The 25086-nt window shown below is 36.7% G+C and overlaps 1 protein-coding gene across 1 annotated transcript in view; it reads left to right on the forward strand.

Annotated features, from left to right (window-relative positions):
* LOC149119414 (uncharacterized) overlaps positions 1 to 25086 on the forward strand; it is a 168124-nt gene that overhangs the window by 45619 nt on the left and 97419 nt on the right. Inside the window, 1 exon segment of the mRNA XM_089325106.1 lies at positions 15089 to 15361. Within this exon segment, the coding sequence (XP_089181232.1) occupies positions 15089 to 15361 (273 nt within the window).

Consider the following 25086-nt stretch of genomic DNA (forward strand, 5'->3'; position numbering starts at 1 on the left):
TCTAACTCTTTCAGAAGCTAACTAAAACCTTTCTTAAGGAATTTCTCTTGTGCTAGCAGATTCATATCAAAGATGTCAAAAGCCTGCTTTGAATATTATAGGCTTTATTCACTATTTGCTAAGTTGAGATGCAAGAAACCATAATTTAAAATTATATAATAAATTCAAAGGAATAATTCCTTTACCACTATTTTGCAGAGAAATAATTTCTTCAGTCTGTTGGGGGCTGAGAGTGTAGAGGAATCACTGAGCCATATATTTCAAATAATTATTTAACGTTAGTTTTATTATATTATCATATTTGAGACAAATTCCTATGCCATCATGTGTTCTGAACACAATAATAAAATGAACCACATATGTTCTTCAACACATGCTGGTTGTCATAACAGGAATATCATCACTTCATTACAGTGCAAGTATATGCTGCTTCCCTGAGCTTGCAGAGTGCATCTGTGAGTTACTGGCAGGGTGCCTTTCTCCCCATGGAGGCCCTATGCTGTGAGTAGGTCAGAGGCCAACAGGACACTGGAAGTTCAAGCTTGGACTGGTTGAAAAGTTTATCTGTGTGAATGATTGAAGTGCATCTTTTGCAGTAAACAAGAGAGCAGGGAGAGAAGGATTCATATTATATTTGAAACTAATCCTTGGAGCTTGACACATTATCTTACAATATCAACATCCATTTGCTTAAAAAATCCTGGAAGTAAACCTCATCAATTTTTAGAATGTAAATAGAGAGTAATATAGTATGGTTGGTTGTATTTCAATGGTAGAAACACTAGGAAATGCAGTAAGGAGGAGGTTTGATGTATTTGAAGGTTGTTGGGAGGAGTAACCATCAAAGTAGGATGATACAGGGAAATTTTGTTTATCACTTTCTATTTTCCCATTGTTTTTATCACCTAGACAAAGTTCTAGAAAAAAAGCATATGTAATAACAGAGAGGAGGGAACAGAGAAGGTTCTAGTGGTTTGATTCCTTAATTCTGATGCAGTCAGTTGCCAGAGACTTGTTTGGTTTTCAGCCATGCAGCAAAGCAGCTGCGTTGGGAGACCTGGCACTAAATGCATCATGTCATCAGATTTTAGGGCCTGCAGCATTAATCAGGCATTTCACCCAATGGTGAAGTTTAGGGAGCAGCCAGTTAGGACCTTATCCACAAGTTATGGTCCCAACTGATAAAAATAAGACAACAAATTTTATTTCAACTTTTGTTTCATGCATTCAAGAAAATATACAATAAAATTATTAAAAAGTATAAAATAGGCATGATTGAAATGTGAATTACAAACAATAAAGATGGTTGCTTATCTTTTGAATTTTTTTCAGTTTATGAGTTTACTCAGTTGGGAGTGCATCACTTCTAGATTATTATACAATTCTTGGTGATAGGTTTACTCATGTGGTGCCACTGCAAAGAAGGTAATAGTGAATGATTTTAGTCTGGAAAATGTCCTCTGACATTCTGTATTTTGAGTGAACTTGAGTTGGTTGCTTGCATTTACTGTCTAATACACATACATACAATGAAATGCATGTTCTTTGGAAGTTTTCTGTAAGTCTTATGTGGGTAAGTACCAATGTATCTGGGATCATGAAAAATTCCACTTCACCCCCATTTCTATTTCTCCAGACTTATCCTCTAGGGGAAAATAACCAAGGAGTAGAGGAGTGAAGAGAGATGAAAAATTCAATGTCTGTGACTTGAAAAATAAACTACAGATGAATATTTTCTTTAGAAATTCATATGTAATACTTGAAACACTATTTTAAAAATCAGGTTCTTTTTCTGTTAACAATTCCTTCAACAATTCACTTTGCAGACCTTTCAGTAATTTATCTAGAAGAAAAAATACATATAAAGCATCCTATTATTATATAAGGTACCATGTTTTGAACATCAAAGTTCACACACAGAAACATATGCATATAAAGCACATGTACACTATGAACTTCTGTATAAGCACATGACACCAAATTAATCAGCTATTTAAATTGCTGTGTCATTGTTGCCTTGTAATTAAACTGTAAGATATTTTTATACAATTTAACGTAATTTGTCTAAATACCATGGCTCACAAAGGAACAATATTGTATTTATATGGCTTAGTGTGATGTAGACATTAATGTTCTATTCATAATTTTATTATAAGCTTTAGTACAATTATACAAAGAATGTAGAAAAGCAAATCTGTTGTACATGCTACTCCATGACAACAATTTCATCACATTAAAAAATTTATTTATTTATTTATTTATTTATTTATTTATTTATTTATTTATTTATTTATTTATTTTAAAGATTTATTTATTTGAAAGTCAAAGTTATAGAGAGGTAGAGGCAGAGAGAGAGAGAGAAAGAAAGAGAGAGGGAGGTCTTCCATCCAATGGTTCACTCCCCAGATGGCCACGATGGCCATGTCTGTGCTGGTCCAAATCCAGGAATCAGGATTCTCTTCCAGCTCTCTCACATGGGTACAGGGGCCCAAGAACTGGGGCCATCTCCCACTGCTTTCCCAGGTCATAGCAGAGAGCTGGTTCAGAAACAGAACAATCAGGACTTGAACTGGTGCCCATATGGGATACCAGCACTGCAGGAGGAGGCTTTACACTCCATGCCCCAGTGCTCTCCCCACAGTGGAGACTTTCACTGAAAATATGGAGTCTTTCACTGAAAATATAACTGAGCAAATCAATTTGTTAATATTGTTAATATATTTGGCCATATTAGCATATTTTAGAAATTATGTTTAATTAAGATGTCACAGTGATGTGTTGCCAATAGAACAATGTATTTTTTGCTTTCAGATCATTTAGTTGTTCCATTAGCAAGGGTGATAGCAATGATGATACTTCCGGAATCTCAAGGAGAAATTTAAATGGAATTACAGAGGAGAGACATTGCTTGTTATTGTAATATTATCAATATAAAGATCCTTTCAAATGAAAGGAAAAAAAGTCCATTGCTGGCAGGCTTTGAGGCTCATCAGATTTATCAACACTAAACACAATTTGGAAAATAGATGTTGAAAGGGTAAGAACTGATTCCCACTGTGGTAAGGCTGCCTGGCATGGCCACAGTGGCTGTTGCTCAGCAGAATAGCAGGAGACAGGGCCAGCACCATGGTGTGATCATCCCCTATGAATAGTGGTTTGAGTTTCAGCTGCTCTATTTCTGATCCAGCTCTCTGAGATTGTACTTAGGAAAACAGCCAAATATGGCCCAAAATTAGGGGCCCTCCATCAATGTTGGAGACATAGATGGATTTCCAGGGTTCTGGCTTCATTCTGTTGCAACCCAGGCTATTGCAGCAACTTGGCCAGTAAACCAGTAGATGGAAATGTGTGCTCACTTGTGCTCTCTCTCTCTCTCCTCTCTCCTGTCCTCTCCATCTCCCTCTTCTTTCTGCTTACTCTATTTCTCTGATTTTCAAATAAATGAGATATTTTTAAAAAAACTTAAAAAAATATTTTTCTGATTCCTCCAGTTTTGACTAAATGTAGTAAAAAAAAAAGAGAGAGTGGAGACAGGTTGTTCATATCCATGTTTGACAAAGAGCACTGTCATGGAATTGTAGGGAGTTCACCAGTGTGTGGCAGTACATCAAAAATACCTCTGGATGATCAACAACAAGCAGCACAAAGAAGCACTTGAGGTTTGGGCTATAGGCTCTCTGACATGTCCCATGACATTCTAACTTGAATGATTAACCAGACATTGGCAGGGTCAGATAGCATTGTGACTTCATCCAATGCTGCATTGTCTTGAGATGTTGATGGATATATTCAGACACTGCCATATGGATCAGGATGGTAGGATTCAGGTGTATAATCAGCAGTACCTTCTCATGGTCCTCATAATTGTATAACATCAGCCTTCTGTGATTAACCACATAAATATGTAAGAAACACTGAAATGCCAAATATCTTACCTTTAATGAAACAGAACACAATACTAAATTTTATATAGTTAGTATCTGAGGACCTGTTAAATATGTGTATAGTTGATTCATGTTTCTGTAGTTCAGCAGTATTATGATAATGCAAATATTGCAGTTGTGATGGTATCATGATGAACACATTGGGTTCGGTAACTCTTTAATTCTGCCATTGTACATACTGCATTGTCAAACTGAAAAGATGTGTCAGGAATTATGCTTGGGCAAAATGATCATGTGATTTTTTAAACCTCTCCAGTCCTACAGTAAAAAACTTTTTCAACCAATAGGGATTTTAAAATAATACAGATGTTCCTGTGTCTTATTTTAAAAGAGGCATATTCATTGGAAAATACAGCAAAAGCAATAAAGCAATATTTACTTACTGAAAAAAATTACTTGAATTCTTCCTAAGACTTACATGGTCATCTAGATTCAAGCAGCTAAAAGACCCAATGTAGTCCACCCCACTGCAAGAAAAAAAAAATCCAGAACACACTTTAGTCAAGCTATGAAACATAAAGGAAAATGAGAGAATTCCAAATACAGTAACACACAGTGTCATGTTTGCCATGTTTAATATAAAGGAAAAGAAGCAAGTTTTTCAATAGAAACCATAGAGGCCAGAAGAGATTGGGGTGATATATTCAATATTTGAAAAGAAACCAAAAACACTGAACCATGAATATTATATCCAGCAAAACTATCCTTTAGAAATGGAGGCAAAATAAACTATTTCATAGACATAAAATAACAGAGAATTCTACACCACTAGATGAGGCTTACAAGATATTGGCACAGGCAAAGAATTTCTGGAAAAGACCCGGGAGGCACAGGCAGTCAAAGCCAAAATCAACTATTGGGATTGCATCAAATTGAGAAGTTTCTGTACTGCAAAAGAAACAGTCAGGAGAGTGAAGAGACAACCCAGAGAATGGGAAAAAATATTTGCAAACTATGCAACAGATAAAGGGCTAATAACCAGAATCTACAAAGAGATCAAGAAACTCCACAAAAACAAAACAAACAACCCACTTAAGAGATGGTCCAAGGACCTCAATAGACATTTTTCAAAAGAGGAAATCCAAATGGCCAACAGGCACATGAAAAAATGTTCAAGGTCATTAGCAATCAGGGAAATGCAAATCAAAACCACAATGAGGTTTCACCTCACCCCAGTTAGAATGACTCACATTCAGAAATCTACCAACAACAGATGCTGGCGAGGATGTGGGGGAAAAGGGACACTAACCCACTGTTGGTGGGAATGCAAACTGGTCAAGCCACTATGGAAGTCAGTCTGGAGATTCCTCAGAAACCTGAAGATAACCCTACCATTCGACCCAGCCATCCCACTCCTTGGAATTTACCCAAAGGAAATTAAATTGGCAAACAAAAAAGCTGTCTGCATATTAATGTTTATTGCTGCTCAATTCACAATAGCTAAGACCTGGAACCAACCTAAATGCCCATCAACGGTAGAGTGGATAAAGAAATTATGGGATATGTACTCTTTAGAATACTATACCGCAGTAAGAAACAACGAAATCCAGTCATTTGCAACAAAATGGAGGAATCTGGAACACATCATGCTGAGTGAAATAAGCCAGTCCCAAAGGGACAAATACCATATGTTCTCCCTGATTGGTGACAACTGACTGAACACCAAAAAGGAAACCTGTTGAAGTGAAATGGACACTATGGGAAATGGTGACTTGATCAGCATAGCCCTGACTGTTAATGAACAACTTAATACATTATCCCTCTTAGTAGTTTTTTTGTCTGTTTTACTTAATATGACTGGTTTAATTCTGTAATTAATACACAGTTATTCTTAAGTGTTGAAAATTAACTGAAATGTGATCCCTGTTAAACATAAGAGTGGGAACAAGAGAGGGAAGAGATGTATAATTTGGGACATGCTCAAGCTGACTTGCCCCAAATGGTAGAGTTAGAAACATACCAGGGGATTCCAATTCAATCCCATCAAGGTGGCATGTACCAATGCCATCTCACTATTCCAAGTGATCAATTTCAGTTCACAATTGATCATAATGAAAGGACTAAGAGTCAAAGGGAGCACATAAACAAGTCTAGTACCTGCTAACACTAACCGATAGAATAAATAAAGGGGAGAGTGATCCAACATGGGAAGTGAGATACTCAGCCGACTCATAGAATGGCAGATGTCCTAAATAGCACTCTGGCCTCAGAATCAGCCCTAAAGGCATTCTGATCTGGCTGAAAAGCCCATGAGAGTATTTCAGGCATGGAAAGCCAAGACACTCTGGCAAAAGATCTCTGTGAGTGAGATGCCAGTGGAAAGAACAGGTCTTCAAAGAAGGAGGTACCTTTCTCTGAAGGGAGGAGAGAACCTCCACTTTGACTATGACCTTGTCTAAACAAGATAAGAGTCAGAGAACTCAGAGGGCTTCCATAGCCTTGGAAACTCATGACTGGAGCATAGAGAGATTACTGATGCCATAGACAGGAGTGTCAATTGGTAAAGTCAACAACAGGAGTCACTGTGCACTTCTCCTCATGTAGGATCTCTGTCCTTAATGTGCTGTGCATTGAGATTTAATGCTATAACGAGTACTCAAACAATATATTTCACTTTGTGTTCCTATGGGGGTGCAAACTGTTGAAATCTTTACTTAATGCATACTAAACTGATCCTCTGTTAAAAAAAAAAAAGAAATTATCAACTCCCAACTTGACTCTCACTGGGATTAAACATGACAATAGGTCTGATCTGATTTCATCATGATTTAAAAAAATCATCTATTATTTTTCACTTTATGTTTCTGTGTGGGAGCAAACTGTTGAAATCCTTACTTAATGTATACTAAGCTGATCTTCTGTATATTAAGATAATCGAAAATGAATCTTGATGTGAATGGAAGGGGAGAGGGAGTGGGAAAGGGGAGGGTTGTGGGTGGGAGGGATGGTATGGGGGGGAAGCCATTGTAATCCATAAATCGTACTTTGGAAATTTATATTCATTAAATAAAAGTTAAAAAAAAAGAAATCCTGAAGGGAGGCCTATATTAGAAATAAATGATAAAGACACATAACATTACCAAAATCACCAACAGTGCTGATACCATCAGCAACCAATCAGCTTAATGGCAGGTGGTAGTTCTTATCAGAACATACTAAACTTGAATGTAAATGGATTCAATTCTCTTGTCAAATACATACTGGTTGGATGAATGGATTAAAATTAAAAAGACCCAACTCTACATTGACTACATGAAACTAACTTCACAAGTAAAGAAACAGATAAACTAAAACTGAAAGCCTGGAATTTGATAGACCAAGCAAATGGAAACCAAAAGTGAGTGAGAATAGCAATACCCATGTTAAATCAAAATAGCATATTAAATAAAAATAACATATCAAACCAAAAACTTATATTGTCACAAACTATAGAAAGAGACTAAGAAGCACATTTTATACTGATAAAAAGGTTTAAGTCCCAAGAGGGTATAGCAATCATTGATATCTATTCACCTAGCAAAACACCACCAAGAGATATACAATAAATATCATTAGACCTAAAAGGAGAGATGGACTCCAATGCAGTAACAGTGGGCAACTTCAATGCCACACTGTTACCAATGGATAGATAAACCAGACAGAAATTCAATAAAGATATATCAGAATTTAACCACACTGAGAAAATGGATCAGTTACAGATGTAGTTACAGAAGTAACTGGGTGTAGTTTCAGCCACCAGCTGCAGCATACACATTCTTTACATCAGTACAGGGAGGATATTTTTGTTTTACTATCAATTCACATTTTAAGACTCAAATCAAGTCTCACTAAAATTTAAAAGAGTGAAATAATTCCATGTAGCTTCTCAGACCACAAAGGACTAAAACTAGAAATCAATAAGAACAGTAGAATATTTACAAATTAACAGCATGCTACTGAATGGCCAGAGTCCTTGAATGAATTTAAAAAGAGATAAAATGCTCTTGAAATAAATAACAATGAAAACACATCATATCAAATCCTGTGGGATACTGCCAAGACAAAACTAAGAGGGAAGTTTGTAACAATAAGTGCTTACATTAAAGAGTTAGAAAGACTGCAAATAAATGACTGCAGCATGCATCCCTGAAACTTAGTAAAACAAGAAAGAGCCAATAGAGAGGTGAGGTGAGATGTAATAAAAGTCAGAACAGAGATAAATAAGATTGAAACTAGAAAAACACTGTAAAAAACATAAAATCAAAATCTGGTTTTTAAAGAAGATAAACTTAATACACAAGTTTTAGATAGATTAACAAAATAGAGAAAAATCATAAAATTACAAGTATAGAAGGAGATATTATAGCTGATACCAAGGAGTAAAAGGAAGACATAGAAAACCTAAACAGACCCATAACTGAGACAGAAATTTAAACAGTAATAAAGGCACTCCCAAGAAAGAAAAGCCTAGGATCAGATGGATTCACTGCTGAATTCTATCAGACATTTAAAGAAAATCTAATTCCAATTCTCTTCAAACTATTCAGAACAATTGAAAAAGAGGGAATCCTCCCAAATTCATTCTATGCAGCCAGCATCACCTTAATTCCTAAGCCGGAAAAAGATGCAGCGTTGAAAGAGAATTACAGACCAATATCCCTGATGAACATAGGTGCAAAAATCCTCGACAAAATTCTGGCCAATAGAATACAACAACACATCAGAAAGATCATCCACCAAACCAAGTGGGATTTATCCCTGATATGCAGGGATGGTTCAATGTTCACAAAACAATCAATGTGATACACCACATGAACAGACTTCAGAAGAAAAACCTTATGATTATCTCAATAGATGCAGAGAAAGCATTTGATAAAATACAACACCCTTTCATGATTAAAACTCTAAGCAAACTGGGTTTGGAAGGAACATTCCTGAATACAATCAAAGCAATCTATGAAAAACCCACGGCCAACATCCTATTGAATGGGGAAAAGTTGGAAGCATTTCCACTGAGATCTGGTACCAGACAGGGATGCCCACTCTCACCACTGCTATTCAATATAGTTCTGGAAGTTCTAGCCAGAGCCATTAGGCAAGAAAAAGATATTAAAGGGATACAAATTGGGAAGGAAGAGCTCAAACAATCCCTCTTTGCAGATGATATGATTATTTAGGTGATCCCAAGAACTCCACTAAGAGACTATTGGAACTCATAGAAGATTTTGGCAAAGTAGCAGGATCTAAAATCAATGAACAAAAATCAATAGCCATTGTATACACAGGAAATGCCATGGCTGAGAAAGAACTTCTAAGATCAATCCAATTCATAATAGCTGCAAAAACAATCAAATACCTTGGAATAAACTTAACCAAGGACGTTAAAGATCTCTATGATGAAAATTACAAAGCCTTAAAGAAAGAAATAGAAGAGGATATCAAAAAATGGAAAAATCTTCCATGCTCATGGATTGGAAGAATCAACATCATCAAAATGTCCATTCTCCCAAAAGCAATTTATAGATTCAATGCAATAACAATCAAAATACCAAAGACATTCTTCTCAGATCTGGAAAAAATGATGCTGAAATTCATATGGAGACATAAGAGACATCGAATAGCTAAAGCAATCTTGTACAACAAAAACAAAGCTGGAGGCATCACAATACCAGATTTCAGGACATACTACAGGGCAGTTGTAATCAAAACAGCATGGTACTGGTACAGAAAGAGATGGATAGACCAATGGAACAGAATTGAAACACCAGAAATCAATCCAAACATCTACAGCCAACTCATATTTGATCAAGGACCAAAACCAATCCCTGGAATAAGGACAGTCTATTCCATAAATGGTGCTGGGAAAATTGGATTTCCATGTGCAGAAGCATGAAGCAAGACCCCTACCTTTCACCTTACACAAAAATTCACTCAACATGGATTAAAGACCTACATGTATGACCTGACACCATCAAATTATTAGAGAACATCAGAGAAACCCTGCAAGATATCGGCACAGGCAATGACTTCTTGGAAAACACCCAGAAGCACAGGCAGTCAAAGCCAAAATCAACTATTGGGATTGCATCAAATTGAGAAGTTTCTGTACTGCAAAAGAAACAGTCAGGAAAGTGAAGAGGCAACTGACAGAATGGGAAAAATATTTGCAAGCTATGCAACAGATAAAGGGTTGATAACCAGAATCTACAAAGAGATCAAGAAACTCCACAACAACAAAACAAACAACCCACTTAAGAGATGGGCCAAGGACCTCAATAGACATTTTTCAAAAGAGGAAATCCAAATGGCCAACAGGCACATGAAAAAATGTTCAAGGTCACTAGCCATCAAGGAAATGCAAATCAAAACCACAATGAGGTTTCACCTCATCCCAGTTAGAATGGCTCACATTCAGAAATGTACCAACAATAGATGCTGGCGAGGATGTGGGGAAAAAGGGACACTAACCCACTGTTGGTGGGAATGCAAACTGGTCAAGCCACTATGGAAGTCAGTCTGGAGATTCCTCAGAAACCTGAAGATAACCCTACCATTCGACCCAGCCATCCCACTCCTTGGAATTTACCCAAAGGAAATTAAATTGGCAAACAAAAAAGCTGTCTGCATATTAATGTTTATTGCTGCTCAATTCACAATAGCTAAGACCTGGAACCAAACCAAATGCCCATCAACAGTAGACTGGATAAAGAAATTATGGGACAGGTACTCTATAGAATACTATACAGCAGTCAAAAACAATGAAATCCTGTCATTTGCAACAAAATGGATGAATCTGGAGAAGATTGTGCTGAGTGAATTAAGCCAGTCCCAAAGGGACAAATATCATATGTTCTCTCTGATCGGCGACAACTAACTGAGCACCAAAGGGGAAACTTGTTGAAGTGAAATGGACACTATGAGAAACAGTGACTTGATCAGCTCTTGTCCAGACTGTTGATGTACAATTTAATACTTTATCCCTTTTGGTATTTTGTTGTTGTTTCAGTACTATTTGTTGAACTCTGTAATTAAAACACAATTATTCTTAGGTGTTTAAATTTAACTGAAAAGTGATCCCTGTTAAATATAAGAGTGGGAATAAGAGAGGGAGGAGATGTACAATTTGGGACATGCTCAATTAGACTTGCCCCAAATGGTGGAGTTAGAAATGTGCCAGGGGATTCCAATACAATCCCATCAAGGTGGCATGTACCAATGCCATCTCACTAGTCCAATTGATCAATTTCAATTCACAATTGATCACACTGATAAGTCTAAGAGTCAAAGGGATCACACAAACAAGACTAGTGTCTGCTAATACTAGCTGATAGAATAAAAAAGGGAGAGAATGATCCATCATGGGAAGTGGGATACACAGCAGACTCATAGAATGGCAGATGGTCTAAACAGCACTCTGGCCTCAGAATCAGCCCTTAAGGCATTTGGATCTGGCTGAAGAGCCCATGAGAGTATTTTAGGCATGGAAAGCCAAGGCACCCTGGCAAAAAAAACAAAAACAAAAACAAAAACAAAAACAAAAACAAAAACAAACAAACAAAAAAATAAATTAAAGATCTCTGCGAGTGAGATCCCAGTGGAAAGAATGGGGCATCAAAGAAGGAGGTACCTTTCTCTGAAAGGAGGAGAGAACTTCCACTTTGACTATGACCCTGTCTAAATAAGATCGAAGTCGGTGAACTCGAAAGGCTTCCATAGCCTTGGCAACTCATGACTAGAGCTTAGGGAGATTACTGAAGCTATAAACAAGAGTGTCAAATTGTTAAGTCAACAACAGGAGTCACTGTGCACTTACTCCTCATGTGGGATCTGTCCTTAATGTGTTGTCCAAAGTGAAGTAATGCTATAACTAGTATTGAAACAGTATTTTACACTTTGTGTTTCTTGTGTGTGCAAACTGATGAAATATTTACTTACTACATACTAAATCGATCTTCTGTATATAAAGATAATTGAAAATGAATCTTGATGTGAATGGAATGGGAGAGGGAGCAGGAGATGGGAGGGGTGCGAGTGGGAGGGAAATTATGGGGAGGGGGAAGCCATTGCAATCCATAAACTGTGTTTTGGAAATTTATATTCACTAAATAAAAGTTAAAAAATAGAAAAAAATCATAAAATTACAAGTATAGAAGGATATATTATACCTGATACCACAGAAATAAAAGAATCATAAAATTACTATGAATATTGCATGGTAACAAATTTTAAAATATGAAATAAAGTGATAAATTCCTAGTTACATATATTATAGCAATGACAAGGTTTTTTAAAGCTTTTTAATTTTATTTTTTGGAAGGTAGAATGACAAAGCGAGGTAGAGACAACAAAGTGATCATCAGTCTGCTTGTTCATTCCCCAAAGGACCTCAATTGTCAGGGCTGAGATCGTCAAAAGCCATTAGCCTGGGAATCCATCTGAGTGTCCTGCATGGATGGCAGGGGCCTAGCTACTTGGTCCATCATTCTCTGCCTTTTCAGGTACATAAGCAGGGAGCTGTGTTGGAAGCAGAATAATGGTGACCTAAACAGGCACTCTCGTATGAAGTGTCAGCATCACAAGCAGTAGCTTAGTCTACTGAGCCACATGCTGGCCCTCACAGTTGGTTTTTAACCCAGGGGGTAACATCATTAGGTCTAAATTTTTTAAAATATAAAAAAAATCTGAAAGTCTGAACAAAGTTTCAGGAGGCAGGGTTGAAAGGAACACAGTTCAAAGATTACTGCAGTAATCCTCGGGTACATAGTAGTAACCCGAACTTAGGTAAAGACATGGGAGAAGCAGAATCAACAAAGACTAGGAATGACACTCTCACTGAGGAAAGTACCCTGGGAATTATATTAACTCCTTGGCTGAGAGTTACCTTATACAACATTTTTATTCAATTTAAATACAAAGAATATTTCTGAGCTAGACAGCACTATGACATATCAGTGCTTGATGTGCAGTGCTAAGCAGTGTATGTGCATATTCTTAGAATTACAGCATATGTAAAAATTTATTTTTAAAGTATTTTTAAAAAAATTCCTTTATTTATTTGACAGCTAGATTTGCAGTGAGAGAGAGAGAGAGAGAAAGAGAGAGAGAGAGAGAAAAAGGTCTTCCTTCCATTGATTCACTCCCCAAATGGCTGCAATGGCCAGATTTGCACTGATCCTAAGCCAGGAGCCAGGTGCTTCCTCCCATTCCCCCATGCAGGTGCAGGGGCCCAAGCATTTGGGCCATCCTCCACTGCTATCCCAGGCCACAGCAGGGAGCTGGACTGGAATTGGAGCAACTGGGACTAGAACCCAGTGCCCATATGGTATGCCAGCACCACAGGCAGAGGATTAAACTAGTGTGCCACAGTGCTGGCCCCATAAAAATTTCTTATATTCTTGCACTGGTCTTATGTTTACAATGAATTCCATGTTGTTCAACTAGCAATATTGAAGTTTTAGAATAAAGCCACTCAAAATCCTCTCATGTTGTTTCAGGTGACAGTGATAGCCTGGCCATCTGTAAAAATTATATTAGTTGTAATTTTAAAAATACTTGTACCATATTCTTAAATGTACAGAAGTACTAATTATTTTTATGGGGAAAGTCGTAAGTACTTGTTAATAGAACCTATTGATTGTCAAGTGATGTTTTAATCACACTTTCACACTAAATCCATTTGCAAGACAATTTTTTTCATCTTTCCTTTTATATTTTAAATATGTATTTTTGTTGTTTTGAAAACAAAATACTTGTTTTTTTTTTCCATCTACTTGAAAAGCAGAGCAAGAAAAAGAAAAGAAATAGACAAATCTTGCTGCTGTTATACTCTCTAAATTACAAGAACTGTCAGGGCTGGACAAACTACAGCCAAGAACAAGGACCCATGAGCTAGAAGCTCCATCTGTGACTCATGTGGGTAGGCAGAAACCCAAATGATCCATTACCTACTGCTTTTCAGGGTGTGCTGTCCAAAAGTCGGATTGGAAGGAAGGTTGCCAGGACACACGTCAGCACTCAAATACTATCATGGGAATCACAAGTGGTGGCTTACTTCACTGTGCCACACTCACCCCTACCTTACTCTCTGCAATATATCACTTTGACTTTATAATGTGTTTGTCTAGGGAAGTCAGTTGGCCATCCTTTATAAGATACAAAATATGTTATGCGAGTCATAGAATTTTGTTATTGTAATTAAAGTGAATTTAACAAATTCATACTGCTTAATAATAATCATTTCATGGGATGTCCTGCAATGAAATTAAATATTTTACAAATAGTTTTCAGTACCCATAAAAGCTTGTTTGAATTGAAAATATGGGGGCACCTGGGTTCAAGTCCTGGGTCCACTTCTGTTTTCTGTTTCCTGAATGACAGATTGTGGTCCAAGTACTTGAATCCCTGCAACTGCTGTGGGGAACTCAGATTGAGCTCTTGGGTTCTGACATTGGCCTAGTTCATAACCGGATGTTGCAGGCATTTGGGTAGTGCACAAGTGGGTGGATGATATATTTTGGTCTCTCTTTCTCTGCCTTATGAATAGAAAATGAATTTAAAAAATATTAAACTTGGTTTATTTCTATCAAACACAATGGGTAACTTTCTTTTTCCTTTTGCTTTGACAGAAAGCTTAAAGTAAATTTGATTATATATTGAGTTAGTATGAGAGGCGTGATTTTCTTTGTCCCTTAATATTATTCATTCTGTTTTCAATTTAATTCCCATTGTATAATATTATTGCCCTTTAAGTTACATAGAAACTATCACTAGGAAAAAATCAAATTACAATTTGCATTACAAACACAGATAGTCTATGTAAGAGAATATTTTACCCATTTTAATATTTAACTTTACCCTACCCATTTTAAATTTTATTTTCACGTTTTTAATTTTTAATTTTATTTAAACATTTTAATTTTTGTCTGTTCGTCCCTGAATCTTTACTCAGAAACAAGTCCTGGAGCCTAAGTTGTGGACACTTTAGTCTGAACCATAAGTTACTTCTCTCCACATGAATTCCCCACAATGCATCAGTGTATAAAATGAAACGTGTACATTAAAAATCAACTATGGAAACAATCAATTTTGTTCAATCACTTATCACCTGCCAGTGAAGTGTACTATAGAGGGCATTATGATTAACTTGGACATCGACTGAGGTGTAGGCTTTGCTTCTGCTGCTCTGAAAGGCGGCCTGGGTGCTTCTCCCTCTCAGGGGAGGAGAGCCTGTGGGACCTGGGCGCCCAGTGTTCCTGGTCACAGGAGGGCGGCCTCGGCCACTGTTCCTGAGCAGCGGAGCTGCTTCCCTCAGACTTCCTCACTCACGCTGGCAGCCTTATCCTTGTCGGGAAGAGGTAGCTGGGCTGTGATTTTATCCCGTTCGCCATCTCTCACCCAGCGGAGGAGCTCAAGAGACACGCACACCCTTCAATGGGGAGGTAAGACCTCCTTCATGGCTGATCCTTCTAGCGGCTTTTCCCAGCATGGGAATCCTGAGGCAAGCCCAGGATAGGTGCAAGCCCTGGCCTCAATGTCCCAGCACACAGGCTTCCTCTTCCCACAGTCTTAACTCACAGCGACTGTAGCCAAGCAACGAGGTTAAAGGGAAGTGCATGCGCACCTGCAGAGGGCAGTCACTGCACATGCGCACGGAAGACCAGTGGCCGCCAATAATCAGTGCCAATGTTGGGTCCTTGCTTCTGAGCGATGGCCCTCCTTGCTTTCAAAATGGGTGGGCCCTGGTGACAGCAGGCAACATTTTGAGAAAGAAAGATTCAGATCTGGAACTTCAGGAGGTTGAAAGCCTTGTACCTAGTAAATTTCCCTAAATTCTCTGCCTCTCTTTATCACTAAAGTAGACATCCTCGACAGTTTCTTTGGAAACTTACTAGCTGCAGCAAAATTGTGTTTTCATGACGTTAGAAACCGGCCATATGCATTACCAGTTGCAAACTTAGCAACAGAAGTCAGTGCATGTTTGTAGTATTTCAATTTATATATTTTTTTGTTTATAGGAACAACCAAATAAAAACTAGTTTTATGCTATAGATCATGTAAAACATGATAAACATAGATATTTAGGAATATAGAATAAATTTTAAAACTCTCCAAGGAAGCTTCAAAAACAGTATTTTAAAAATGACTTATTTGTATTCAGGCAATTTTTCCAAATATGTTTCTCTCTTTTTTTGTATTTTGATGCTACTCTGATTAATAAATATTTGTTGATATTTCTGATTAGTTTTTGTGCTCTGAAATTGTACAGACTGTACTGAGAGAAGATCTGTCTTGTACAGTACCCTATGTAATAATGGGAATGGATTTTATTTAATTATCATTTTATTGAGCACAATATTGTGATTGCAGTATTGATAATATATTATGGAGGAAAATAAAAGAAAAAACTGCTAGCATATATATGTATTTTATATATGGAAAGGAAAATTTTATAGTACTTTCTGATTTTAAATCTATTTTTTCTGATCTAGAAAACAAAGTGGATAAGCTAATTACTGAATGAAAAAGAAAAGGAATTTTTACCAAAGTCTCAATGCAGAAATGAATAAGCTTAGGATGGTAACAGAGGGTATAAATTATAGTAAGAGTATGTTGGCTTCTCAAATGTTGTAATTTCAGTCTGGAAAAAAGTTTGATTCAAAGCCTGAAGTACATTATAGAGCTCGAAATAGAATGTTTTGGCAGCTCCTCCTTACAACTCTTTCACAAGTCAGAAAAATAAGTTTAGTTTTCATCTGAAATCATTAAATTTAGAGAAAATTTCTAATATGGGACATCAAGATAAGAAAAATCATTTAGGGAAACTGTTTAAAAAACTGTCCAGTAAGAAAGGTAGTAGGTAGGAAAGAGACATTTCATTACAAAACTTGATATTGAAGACCTACAAATTAGATAAATGTAGTTTGAAAATGTTTTCTGCCACCATTTAGAAAACAGCAAGCCTATTGAGAATAACACAATGACAGGAACTTTCTTTGAAAAACAGTAAAGATGAAATGAAGTAGATGAATTAAGATTTGTTTAAAATATTCTCTCAAGTGCTTTATAGGTCTCCGTGAAGAAATGGAGTTGAAATGTTTTTAGTGCAATTTTGAATGTTGGCATTCTGGGTAAAAAGATACTACAACATTTTCTTGCCAAATATACATCTTTTTGAAAGACCAACCTGCTTTGATAATTAATTAGAAAATTCATTAGAGTTCTCTGAAAGAATAGAAAATACACTAACATTTCATAATGCAATATTTAATCATAATGGTAGAAATGATGTTATAACTAACTTCTATTCAGATAAATGACTATCAAAATGTATGCTAGAATATCATTTTATATACTTAAAATATAGACATATAAAGAGGTATTTACAAAAAATGCAATTCAAATATGAATTTAATAAATTAGTAATTTTATAAATTGTAATATAAATGCTTGTGTTTTGAGTTAAAGTTTGATGTTTTATGACTATAAAGGCACACAGTATTTCTGCTTTATTTTTATTGAGATACTATATAAGACACTGGGATTTCATAAATTTATTTGGTGTGAACATTAAATTCAGCTGGGATTTTCATTAAAATTTTAATAATTTTTTAAAAAATGAAGTCACATTTAAAAATGACATCAGATCTGTATATAAGTTTAACAAATGAATAATTACAAAGTAACAAAAGATGAGCTTATTTTGTTTCTCATTATAGTTCTCTGTATTTTCACCTTATCTGAACTGTAAATTCTCTTCTTCAGCCCTTCTGCTCACTCCGCTGTGGCATGACATGACTCTGTCTTCATGAGACTGAGCTGGCTCATTCTCACTTCTAGCATAGCTCCTCCTGTCAGCTATGTCATCCCACTACAAGATGGAAACTAGCATGAGAGGGATGGTGGCCTAAACTAATATCTAAAGATAGCTCTGAACCCATGGCCTCCTGAGCCCATAACCTCTGTAAGTATGGACTGAACATGAGAATATCTTATTGTTAAAATTGTCTCTTACCACGGGGCCATCAAAGAAGGAGGTACCTTTCTCTGAAGGGAGGAGAGAACTTCCATTTTGACTATGACCCTGTCTAAATAAGATTGAAGTTGGCGAACTCGAAAGGCTTCCATAGCCTTGGCAACTCATGACTAAAGCCTTGGGAGATTACTGACGCCATAAACAAGAGTGTCAAATTGTTAAGTCAACAACAGGAGTCACTGTGTACTTACTTCTCATATGGGATCTGTCCTTACTGTGTTGTCCAAAGTGAAGTAATGCTATAACTAGTACTGAAACAGTATTTTACACTTTGTGTTTCTGTGTGAGTGCAAACTGATGAAATATTTACTTAATACATACTAAATCTTCTGTATATAAAGATAATTGAAAATGAATCTTGATGTGAATGGAATGGGAGAGGGAGTGGGAGATGGGAGGGGTGTGAGTGGGAGGGAAAATAAAAAAATACACAATTACTCTTAAGTGTTTAATTAATGCTATAACTAGTACTCAAATACTATTTTACACTTTGTGTTTCTGTGTTGGTGCAAACTGGAAATCTTTAATTAATATATGCTAAATTGATCTTCTGTATATAAAGATAATTGAAAACTAATCTTGATGTGAATGGAAGGGGAGAAGAAGTGGGAGAGGGGAGTGTTGTGGGTGGGAGGGAAGTTATGGGGGGGGAAGCTATTGTAATCCATAAGCTGTACTTTGGAAATTTATGTTCATTAAATAAAAAAAATTGTCTCTGACCAAGTTAGCTGAATGGTGATTTTCACTCTATCACTAAGGTAATGATGTCACATTTACTTCCTTACCTGATCCCTCTCCTCCAATAGGAAAATTCCAAAATCATCCTCCACTTATTTTCCAGAAAAATTAGCAGGGAGTTGGATTGGAAGTGGAGCAGCTAGGACTTGAATTGGTGCCCATAAGGGATGCCAGAACTACAGGCTGGGACTTTAACCCACTGTGCAACAGTGCTGGCCCCTAATGGTTACTTTTGACTTTTCTATTTTTCATGTTTGCATTAAAATGGTTATATTAGTCTACACAAAAGCAGAATATTAAAACAATAACATTCTACCACTACCTGTATTATAAACATGTAGCTAAAATTTCTTTTAAAATTATGTATAAAATGCAAAACCTAAACCACATCCCCATGAATCATTCATTCATTAATTAATTTAAAATTTTAAACTATAGTTTGAATACCTCTTTTCTTTCTCATGCTAACAGTTCCTACTTAATAATTGACTCATATAGACTCATTTCATTTACTCTACAGTTAGATTTATTTTAATCGCAGTATTGTGAGAATGTAGCAAGTTAATATATAGGTAGCAAGTAGGTAATCACTTTGGAAATCTTCAAAATGAACCCCAATAAAATGAAAACCCATTAACCATATGAACAAAATATAATTGGCTAAGCATCTGGACTTCAATATCAGATATACCTATATTCAAATTTTAGTTTTCTTCATAACATCTTGAGTGCTTCCAGGCAATATAATGACACCTTCTAATCTTTATCATCTTCATCAGAAATTCGGATAATGGAAACATATAGAGTGTTAGTGAAAATTCAATGAGATAAGTACCATTTGCCAGCCACAGTGCCTGACACAAATTCATGCCTCATTCATTGAAGATTTTCAGGTGTAAGACATTTGAGATTACTTCTGAACTTAATACAGAAGAATGGGAGGTCCAAGATGGCTGAATAGGGATAAGATATGCTGATTCTGACCACAGGAAGATAATAGAAAGAAGGTGAAGTAACTGCATTTCTAGGACAGATTTTAAGAGAAGTTTACAGTGGAAATCCTACAGAAAGTAGGAAGACTCTGGAGCAGCATGGACAGTACAAATACATAGCAGTGAGTGGGAACACCACAGGGGACTCCCACAGCTGGATCTGGAGGAGACACCATCTTCTTGGAGTCGGGTGAGCTCTATCTGTGACATCCTGTGTCACCTGTGATATTACCTGAGGGAGAACCATTTGGACAGCTTTGACTTTGAGTGAAGCCTGGTGGACAGTAAGGGATAGTTTTCCCACCTTACCCTGTGACAGAAGAGCATACTGATTTCTCTCTATTCCCCCACAAAGGTGACTGGTGACTAGCAGGAAGAAAGTGCCATCTTAATAAGGCAAGTAAAGGCATCTGCAGCTCACATGTGCTTCTTGACTAGTTTATTTATTTATTTATTTATTTATTTATTTATTTATTTATTTATTTTTGTTTAAGGAATACAACTTTATGAATTTAATATATATGGATTTGGGGACATGATGCTTCTTCTCCCCCTCCCTCCCCCCCATCCAAACTCCTGCCTTTCTTCCGCCTCCCTCTACTTTTCCCATAATTATTTTAATGATTTAGTTATTTATTTGAAAGTCAGAGTTATACAGAGTGAGAAGGAAATGTAGAGAGAAAGAGAGAGGTCTTCCATCCACAGGCTCAATCCTCAATTGGCCACAACAACCCGAGCTGCACCAATCACTTCATCCTTAGCCCCTGGAAATCCACAATATATTCTGTGCTTATGATTGACTTTCTTAGATTCCACAAATAAGTGACATTTATTTTCTCTGTGTTATGTTAAACAGCATAAGGTCCACATTCATACTTTGGGATTCATGTTGTGACAAAACATCAGAATTTCTTTTTTAAGGTTGAATTTGATTCCATCTTGTGTATGTGTCTTCTTCTCTCTTTTCATCTATTGATAGACAATGTGGTTATTTCCATATCTTATACTTGTGAATAATGTTTACATGAATATGGATGTGCAGGTGTATCCTAGATATAGTGATTTTATTTCTTTTGTATACACATCCATTAAAGGGATTGTTTTGTCATTCATTCCATTTTTAGAGGCACCTCCATAGTGTTTTCCATAGTGGATGTACCAAGTTACATTCCTCCAATTTATGTGTTCCCTTCTCTCTTGTCCAAAACTTATCTTTTTTTCTTACTTTTTGATAATATCCATTTTTACATATGTGAGGTGATAACCAGTGTAGTCTTGATGAGCAATGCTGAGCCCCCTCCATTTTAAAGATTTATCTATTTATTTAAAATACAGTGTTATACAGTGTGAGAAGGAGAGGCAGAGCAAGAGAGAGACAGAGAGAGAGAGAGAGAGAGAGAGAGAGAGAGATTGAGAGATACTTTCCATCTACTGTTCACTCTCCAGATGGCCACAACAGCCAGAGCTGAGCATTTTTATGTCTACATTCATCAGGAATATTAGTCTATACTTCTCTTTCTCTGTCATATCTTTATCTGGCTTAGGAATTAAGTTGATGCAGGCTTCATAGAAGGATTTTGGGAGGATTACCACCCTTTCAATTGTTTTGAATAGCTTGATAAGAATGGGAGTTCATTCTTTAAATGTCCGGTAGAATTCTGCCATGAAGCCTTCAGGACCTGGGCTTCTCTTTGTTGGAATGGTCTTTATTACTGATTCGATCTCTGTTTTGATAATTAGTCTGTTTTGATGATTTATGTCTTCATGGCTCAATTTAGGTAGGTTGTATGTGCCATTTCTCCTAGGTGTCCTATTCTATTAGCAAACAGCTCTTTGTAGTATTTCCTGGTGCTTCTTTTTATTTATTGTTGTTATATTTACTTTTTCATCTCTGATTTTGTTGATTTGCATCTTCTTCCTTTTTATTTTTTGTTAGTTGCACCATTGATGTGTCAATTTTATTTTTTTCAAAAAAAACAGCTCTTCATTACATTGATATTTTATATTGTATTTTGGTTTCAATTGTATTTCTTCCTTAATTTTAATTATTTCCTTTCTCCTACTAATTTGGGGTTTGACTTGTTGTTTTTCTTTTTTCTAGGTCATTGAGATGCATTGACAGCTCATCTATTTTGTTACTTTCCAATAGCTTGATGTAGCACATATCACTATAAAGTTCCCTCTTAACACTATTTCTGTTGTATTTCATACATTTTGATATGAGGCATTGTCATCTTGAATCATTTCCAGAAATTTTTTAATTTCTCTTTTTATTTCTTTCATAATCCACTGTTCATTTAGGAGCATTTTAATCATTCTTCATGTGTTTGCATATGTTCTTGACATTCTTGAGTTTTGTTTTTTTTTTTTCAAGATTCAATCCATTGTGGTACATGGTATGATTTTGATTGATTTAAACTTGTTGAGACTTGTTTTATGGCCTAGTATATGGTCTATCCTAAAGAAAGTTCTGTGCACCGTGGAGAAGACTGTATATTCTGCAACTCTAGGGTGAAAAGCTCTATAGTTATCAGTTAGGTCCATTTGGTCTATGATGTCAATTAACTCTGTTGTTTCTTTGTTAATTTTCGTTCTAGTTGATCTGCCTATTGATGAAAATGGGATATTGAAGTACCTGTTACTATTGTATTTCGGTCTATATCTTCCTTTAAATCCATCAACAGATTTTTTTAAATAGCCAGGCATCCTGTAATTGGGTACATATACATTAATTATAATCACATCTTGCTGTTGTATTGATGCCTTAATCATTGCATAGTATACTTCTCTGTCTCTTTTAATAGTTTTTGTGTTAAAGTCTATTTTGTCTGATATTATGATGGCTACACCTGCCTTTTTTTCTGTTCACGTGAAATATCTTTTTTTCATCTTCTCAATTGCAGTCTATGTGTATCTTTCTGAGTTGTGTTTCTTTTAAGCAGCAAATAGATGGGTCTGTTTTTAATCCGTTTAGCAGTCAGTATCTTTTAACTGAAGAGTTGAGGTCATTTAAATTCAAGGTAATTATTTTTAAAGGTTTACTTTATTTATTTGGAAGAAAGAGTTAGGGAGGTAGATATATAAAGACAGAGAGGTCTTCCATCTGCTGGCTCTCCCCCAAATGACTGCAATGACCAGAGATGAGGTTATCTGAAGCCAGGGGCCAGGAGTTTCTTCCAAGTCTCCCATGTGGTGCAAGGGTCCAAGGACTTGGGCCATTTTCTACTGCTTTCCCAGGTTATTGCAGAGATCTTGATCAGAAGTGGAGCAGCTGGGACATGGACTGGCTCCCATATGGGATGCTAATGTTTCAGGCTGGGGCTTTAACCTGCTGTGCCACACCACTGGCCTCTCAAGGTAACTATTGATAAGTAACCACTTGACCATGCCATTTTTCAATATTGCTATCAATCACTTTGGGTTTCTTTTGTACTTTTAGTGGGGGTTATCTTTGCATTCTGTCATCATGGTGGGTTTCATTCTGTATTTCTGTGTGTGGCAAGTCCTTCAGCATCTTTTGTAAAGCTGGATGTGTGGTGACAAATTCTTTTAATTTCCATTTATTATGGAATGTCTTTATTTCACTCCAGTGAATGACCTTGCTGACTGGGTGAGGGTGACTTCAAGAATTTCTGGGTGTGCACACACAATCTGGGGCAGCCACTATGTCCCGAAGTCCAAAAGTGGTGCTAGCCTTTCCACAACTGACTGCAGGTCATTGTTGCAGGAGGGAAGAGGTAGATACAGACACTCTGCTTTTTTACTTTCCTCTTGCATTCTGGATAAGAAGTGGCCCTGCTTTTCTGAGAGATCCTGGCTAAACTCAAAAAGGCACAGATCACGAAGCTTTCCCTCTCACAGTATCAACAATGGTACAGGCCCTGCAGTCTTGTCTCACCTGGTTTGCCAGGGTGGGTAGGTGGGGTGACTAGGGATTTTATCACAGCAATAAATCTGAAGTCCCCAATGATTTGAAGTCTGGCCTGCAGGGTTGACATGGGCTGGAGCTTCAACTTAGTCCCATAAGGCACTCCTCTCATCTCATTCCATCATGGACATTGAGACACAAACTTCATTAGTGAAGCACTGACAGACAGCTGATTCTGGGAACACCTTAGCTTTCTGCATGGATGACCACACTCATGGAGGCTGAGTAGAATTCTTGTTCGCTGTGAGAGTGGGAGGCCTGTGTTCTATGACTGTGGGAATTCTGTGACTTCATGATAGGGCATGATGTATAGCTACATCTATGAGCAATCACTGCATCTGGATTAAGAGACTCAGAGCTTCCTGTGTGCTTGGGGTGTGTCATTGAAGAGGGATCTGTGCTCACACCGAGGACTGCACAGATCCTTTGTGTGGTTCATATATATGCATGGGAAAGGTATGTACCAACTGTGGGTTCATCTTGGTCATCAGTCACATAAGCAGAGTGAAGGTGAGGCTATCATACCAGCTGAGGGGATCACATCACCCCCTGCTGACAGCAGAGGAATTCTATCAAACCCAACTTGCATTCTCACCCCATGTTCAAGCACTGATCACTGATCACCCAGCTCCCATGCAGCCCATGTATCTGTATATCCACTGCAGAAGCTGATGCTCTACTAAGACACAGATGCATATTTCAATGACAGATGCCACCAGATGGAAAAAAGTGCTCCCACAAATGCCTAAATATAAACATAGAAATACAAGATATGTCAGCAAATAAAGAAATATGACTTCACAAAAGGAATAAAACACTTCAATATTAGAATGTAAAGATGGAGGGAATGTTAAAATGCATGAAAAGAAATTAAAAAATGATTGTAAGATTACTCAAAATCATAGAAAAGCAAATATATGACTTAAAGACATCCATGCATGACATAGTGAACATTTTTCTGGGAGACAGAGATACTAAAGAGAAATCAAATGGAAATTTCAGAAATGAATGATTCAATAGATGAAATAAAAATACATAGATATCATTAACAGCAGACTTGTTGAGGCAGAACAAAGAATACAGAATATCTGAGCTAGAAGACAAATATTTGGAAGTATCTCAGACCAAGGAAAAAAAGAAGAAAAATAGAAAAACTGAAAACAGTGTTCACAATTTAGGTGATACTATCAATTGACCAAATATATGTGCCTTAGGACTTTCTGAAGATGTGGAAAGAGAATAGATTTCTAAGGTGTATTTAAATAATTAATAACAGAAATTTTCCATAATTTGCACCAAGCTAGGGACACACAAGTACAGAAAGCACATAAAACTCTGAATAGACAAGATCAGAAAAGATTTTAACCATGACACATCATAGTGAAATGTTTAAAAGTTAAACCTAGGAGCTGGCACTGTGGTACACTTGGTTAATCCTCTAACTGTGGCACTGGCATCCCATATGGGTGCCAG

Source organism: Oryctolagus cuniculus, chromosome Y (genome assembly GCF_051225735.1).
Source record: "Oryctolagus cuniculus isolate XC-2025 breed Fujian yellow rabbit chromosome Y, ASM5122573v1, whole genome shotgun sequence".
Taxonomy (NCBI): Eukaryota; Metazoa; Chordata; class Mammalia; order Lagomorpha; family Leporidae; genus Oryctolagus; species Oryctolagus cuniculus.